The 5071-nt window shown below is 58.8% G+C and overlaps 1 protein-coding gene across 1 annotated transcript; it reads left to right on the top strand.

The window, feature by feature from the left end:
- The first annotated feature begins 536 nt into the window (after window positions 1-536).
- Window positions 537-4325, top strand: ZNF503 (zinc finger protein 503). Its single transcript, XM_075934700.2, has 2 exons — window positions 537-1237; window positions 2103-4325. The coding sequence occupies exons 1-2, from the start codon at window positions 926-928 to the stop codon at window positions 3609-3611; spliced, it is 1821 nt and encodes a 606-aa protein (XP_075790815.2). The 5' UTR covers window positions 537-925; the 3' UTR covers window positions 3612-4325.
- The last annotated feature ends 746 nt before the right edge of the window (window positions 4326-5071 follow it).

The following is a 5071-nucleotide window of genomic DNA, read 5'->3' as shown; positions in this document are numbered from 1 at the left end:
CAAGTTTCACGTCCAGAACCACTTTGCAAATATGAAGCAGTAGGGAGAAAAATTGCTGCCTACGCCGCCTTTTCCTCCAGGGCCAGGCAGGACATAACCCAACCCGCTCCGCACTAGTCCTCGGTTTACTGGGGCAAGATTACAAACGTGCCAAGGCTGAAATCACCCTGGGGGAGGGAGGCATAAAGCAACAGCCGCAACATGACGGCCTGGGTGGCTGCAGGCATAAGCGGAAAACGCTGTATCAGTGCATTCGCGAAAGGCGGTCAGAGCCTGTGCTGCGGCTCGTAAGGGCGAGCGCGTCTTAAATAGGCGCTGGCTTCGTCCTTGCTTTTTTTTGCACGGCCCGGTCGAAGGGGCTGCGGAGAGCGAGGAGCATGGGGATGTGAAACACAAAATTAACGCCCAGCCAGTCCTAGGAGCAAAAAACCAGAAGGGGAGGGGAGAGCCCATGAAAACCGTAGGGAAGGGGGGGAGGGAAAAAAAAAAAAAACCCAAGCGCCAGCCCGGGGAACGTCACATCCCCTTGACCCTCCAATCACCTCGGGGTCCCATTTGATTGGAAGGCGGCAAAGGCTTTAATCTCAGCCTAATTCAGCTGCTTTTGAAGTGAGTTGCTTTGCCAGAGCCGGGGCTGGACGCGCAGCGACAGCAGCACAGCTGAGCGGCGGCAGAGGAGGGCGGCGAACGCAGCAGCTGGGGAGCCAGCGAGACGCACGCACCCCCACCCCGGGATTATTGTGCTTCCCCCCCCCTTCTCGCCGGGTTCCCCCCGCCTCCGCCAGAGACGTTTTCTGCCTCGGTGTGTTGGGGCGAGTTTGCTGGTTGGGGGGCGTGTGTGGCTCCCCCCCCCCCTCCCAAAGAGAGAAGGTTTCCGAGGCTGCCCCGCGCGACTCGCCCCAGTTTTCATGCGAGGTTTTGGGTCATGATCACATCGCCCTCGCTTTCTGCGGTAAGAAGTAGGAAGCTCAGCGGCGGCAGCGGAGACTTTGGCGTCGGCGGAGGCAGCAGCAGCAGCAGCAGCAGCGCCCCAGATCTCGCCTGGCCGAACCGGCACGCTGGGAATACTACGAGCTGCTCCAAGCCTTTCTTCCACCCCGTCCCGCCCTCGGACCCCTTGCGCCAAGCCAAGCGGCTGCCCATCAAAGTCCTGAAAATGCTCACGGCTCGGACGGGACACATTTTGCACCCCGAGTACCTGCAGCCTCTGCCTTCCACCCCCGTGAGCCCCATCGAGGTAAGGAGCCGCAGGCGATGCCTGATTCTCCCCCCCCCCCCCGCCCCCGACGACGGTCTCTCTCTCCGCACGGTCACTAAAGGGCAGTCTCCCCGGCCCTTCTGCTCAGTTCAAGGCGGATCCAGCCGGACCTCCCTCCCTGCTTTTTTGGGCTGGGGGAGGGGCTGTCATTTTTTCAGGGAAAGTTTGTGCGTTGCTTTACACCCCTCTTTTTTCGGGGGGCTTCAACTTGAGGGCTGGATTTAGGGCCCCCCAGGTGCGAAATAGGCTTGATTTGGGGAGGGGATGTGGGTGCGGCTGCTCCCAGCTTCCCATGATCTTAGCCTGACTTAGGATGACACCCCACTTGCGATGGGGTATGGGAGGGGGGGGGTCCGAGTCCAGTTTCTCCGCCTTGGGATGTTTGTAGGGACTCCCACTCCGAAGGAGGGGTGGGCGAAGGGATGTTTTCCCGGGAAAGTCTGCTCCCTCGGGAAGCGCCGGACCTTCCCGCAGCCTGGCGCGCCCGCTGACTCCGGAGCGGCTGGGAAACAGCGCGGCCAGCTAGAAATGGTGCAGTCGCTCCCTTTCGGGGACGCGCGTGCGGTGGGGACGAGGCAGAGCCAGCGGCCAGAGGAAAACCTGAACTTTGCAGAGCCCCCCCCAAGACACCGTTGCCTTTTTAAACCATTGTGGAAAATGGTGCATGGGGGTGGTGGAGGGGGGGGGGGGGAGCTGTCAGGATGATGGATGCGCACAAAATCGTGGCCCCCTTTTCAGGCCGCCCTGTGCAGGACGAGTCGGCCGCGGCCGGCTCCCGTGTGTGCTGCGAGCCCCCCCGATGCTGACCCGTTTGCCTTTGTGTGTCCCTCTTGCTCCCCCGCAGCTGGACGCCAAGAAGAGCCCCCTGGCCCTGCTGGCGCAGACCTGCTCGCAGATCGGCAAGCCCGACCCCTCGCCCTCCTCCAAGCTCTCCTCGGTCACCGCCAGCGGCGCGTCGGGGGACAAGGAGGCCAAGGCGGGCCCCTTGAAGCTCAGCGACATCGGCGTGGAGGACAAGTCGAGCTTCAAGCCCTACTCCAAGCCGGGCGCCGAGAAGAAGGAGCCGGGCCCGGCGGGCGGCGCCGCCGGCGGGGGCGCGGGCGGGGAGAAGTCGGGATTCCGGGTGCCGAGCGCCACCTGCCAGCCGTTCACGCCCAGGACAGGCAGCCCCAGCTCCAGCGCCTCCGCCTGCTCGCCGGGGCTGCTGCCGGCCGAGGCCAAGGCGGCGGGGGAGGAGAAGAAGGACGCGGAGGGCTGCGGCAAGGCGGGCAGCGGCGGCGCGGACGGGGGGCCGGGCGGCGCCAGCCTGGGCCACAGCCGGATTAGCGTCAGCTGTGGCGGGATTAACGCGGAGGGCGGGCCGCACCCCGAGGGCGCGCCGGGCGCCAAGGCCGCGGACTCGGTCTCTTGCAGCAGCAGCGGCCCCGCCACCTCGTCCGCCTCGGTGCTGGGCTCCGGCCTGGTGGCCCCCGTGTCGCCCTACAAGCCGGGCCAGACGGTCTTCCCGCTGCCGCCGGCGGGCATGAGCTACCCGGGCGCGCTGGCGGGCGCCTACGCCGGCTACCCGCCGCAGTTCCTGCCGCACGGCGTGGCGCTGGACCCCACCAAGTCCGGCAGCCTGGTCGGGGCGCAGCTGGCCGCCGCCGGCAGCCTGGGCTGCAGCAAGCCGGCCGGCTCCAGCCCGCTGGCCGGCGCCTCGCCGCCCTCCGTCATGACCGCCAGCCTGTGCCGCGATCCCTACTGCCTGAGCTACCACTGCGCCAGCCACCTGGCCGGCGCCGCCAGCGCCTCCTGCGCCCACGACCCGGCCCTCAAGTCCGGCTACCCGCTGGTCTACCCCACGCACCCGCTGCACAGCGTCCACTCCTCGCTGGCCGGCGCCACCCCGCCCTCGCTGGCCGGCCACCCCCTCTACCCCTACGGCTTCATGCTCCCCAACGACCCCCAGCCCCACATCTGCAACTGGGTGTCGGCCAACGGACCCTGCGACAAGCGCTTTGCCACCTCCGAGGAGCTGCTGAGCCACTTGCGGACCCACACGGCCTTCCCGGGCACCGATAAACTCCTCTCCGGCTACCCCAGCTCCTCCTCGCTGGCCAGCGCCGCCGCCGCGGCCATGGCCTGCCACATGCACATCCCCACCAGCGGGGCGCCGGGCAGCCCCGGCACGCTGGCCCTCCGCAGCCCGCACCACGCCTTGGGACTCAGCAGCCGCTACCACCCTTACTCCAAGAGTCCTTTGCCCACCCCGGGCGCCCCAGTGCCCGTCCCCGCCGCCACGGGACCTTACTATTCCCCCTACGCACTGTACGGGCAGAGACTCACCACAGCCTCCGCTCTGGGCTACCAGTGAGGCGTGGGGTAGGGATTGCAAACCAGCGGCCGGGGGAAGGGGGGTGTGGAAGAAAAAACAACCCACCCGCCCCCCCCCCGCCACTTTCTACAAGCTGAAATCTGACTTTTTATAAAACTAGTGTTCATTTGAGGACTGGATCCGTGAGCACTGTATTTATTTATGTTAGCTTCAAGCGGGACAATGAATCATAAAGTGCATTACTTAACTGAGCTCAATAGGTAACAAAAAAAAAAAGTTGAACACCCATTGTAGAATATAAATAAAAAAAAAGAAATAGAGGTCTTCTTTAATGTTACTTTAAAATTGCTATGATTGTATTGTACGTTCTTATTTAATGTCTCCTTGAAACGAAAAAAAAAAAACCTACATGCATGTTTGTTACTAAAAAAACAACAACTCGCAATTTGTCAATTATAACTTCAAATTGCAATTATTTTTACGGTGTATACAATTGAAAGAGAATTGGTATTTTTTTGTATGTAATCTGGAAGAAGGAAAAAACCCCCACAAAAAAAACAATTCTATTCCAAAAACCTCATTTGCCTTATTTTGTTCTTTAAAAGGAACACTTAACTATTTTTAATTTTTAAGTCCACCCTGTAAAAGGGGGAAAGGTTTACGTCATGTACTAAAATAATAGACAATGTATCGCTTTAAAGATTAAAATTCCGTATATTTGATGTATTAAAAGCTTTTACTTTTTTTTGTAAACAGTCCGCTTTGAGTCTGTTACAAGCACAACGGGCTAGATGGGAGACTTAATTTCTCCTGAGGCGTTTATTCAATTTTAATTAAAATTTTTAAAACCCCAGTTTTATTATAACCCCCGGGCTCTCTCTTTAAAAAAAACAAAAACCCGGTACATGTTGTATTCGTCCCTACGATCAGCTGTGCAGGAATGAAACTAGAGAACTAAAACTGGTTGAGTCTGGTTTTCCTGGGTGTTTTAAGAAACCAGTTGAACTACTGCTGACGTGAATGGGGAAAGCCAGTGTCTAAGACACTCTTTTTTGGGGAAGGAGGAGGAGGAGGGTTTGAGATGGAAAATAGACTTGATTTGAAAAGCTTGTCAATTACAGCGAGAGAAAGAAACCCCCCCCCCCCCATCATGACATGCAAAAATCAGCAGGTTTCAATGGCGGTATTGTAGAAATTTCGCGGGGCAAACGAGTGGCTGGTTAAAACAACTAACCAGCTCCTTCCAGGGTCTTCTCTCGCTCTCTTTTTTTTAAGACGAAACCAAGTCTTTCAAGGTAGGACAAACCTGCTCGAAGTTAATTTGAACTGAATAGGAGAAAATCCCCCCCGACGCTCTACGCTTTCCATGGGCTGCTGTGAGTTTGCCTGGTCGTTCTTTTCTTAAGCACCCGTTAAGAAGTGCAGTTAAGAACTGGGACGCAGTTTTGCGCTGGTAACTCCAGGACAAGGGAGCTAACACTTGCAAACAGAGCACTTAA

This window comes from Pelodiscus sinensis, chromosome 8 (assembly GCF_052426305.1).
Source record: "Pelodiscus sinensis isolate ZL-2025 chromosome 8, ASM5242630v1, whole genome shotgun sequence".
Taxonomy (NCBI): Eukaryota; Metazoa; Chordata; order Testudines; family Trionychidae; genus Pelodiscus; species Pelodiscus sinensis.
The sequence above is the reverse complement of the archived record's forward strand: the minus strand, read 5'-3'. Positions and strand labels throughout refer to the sequence as shown.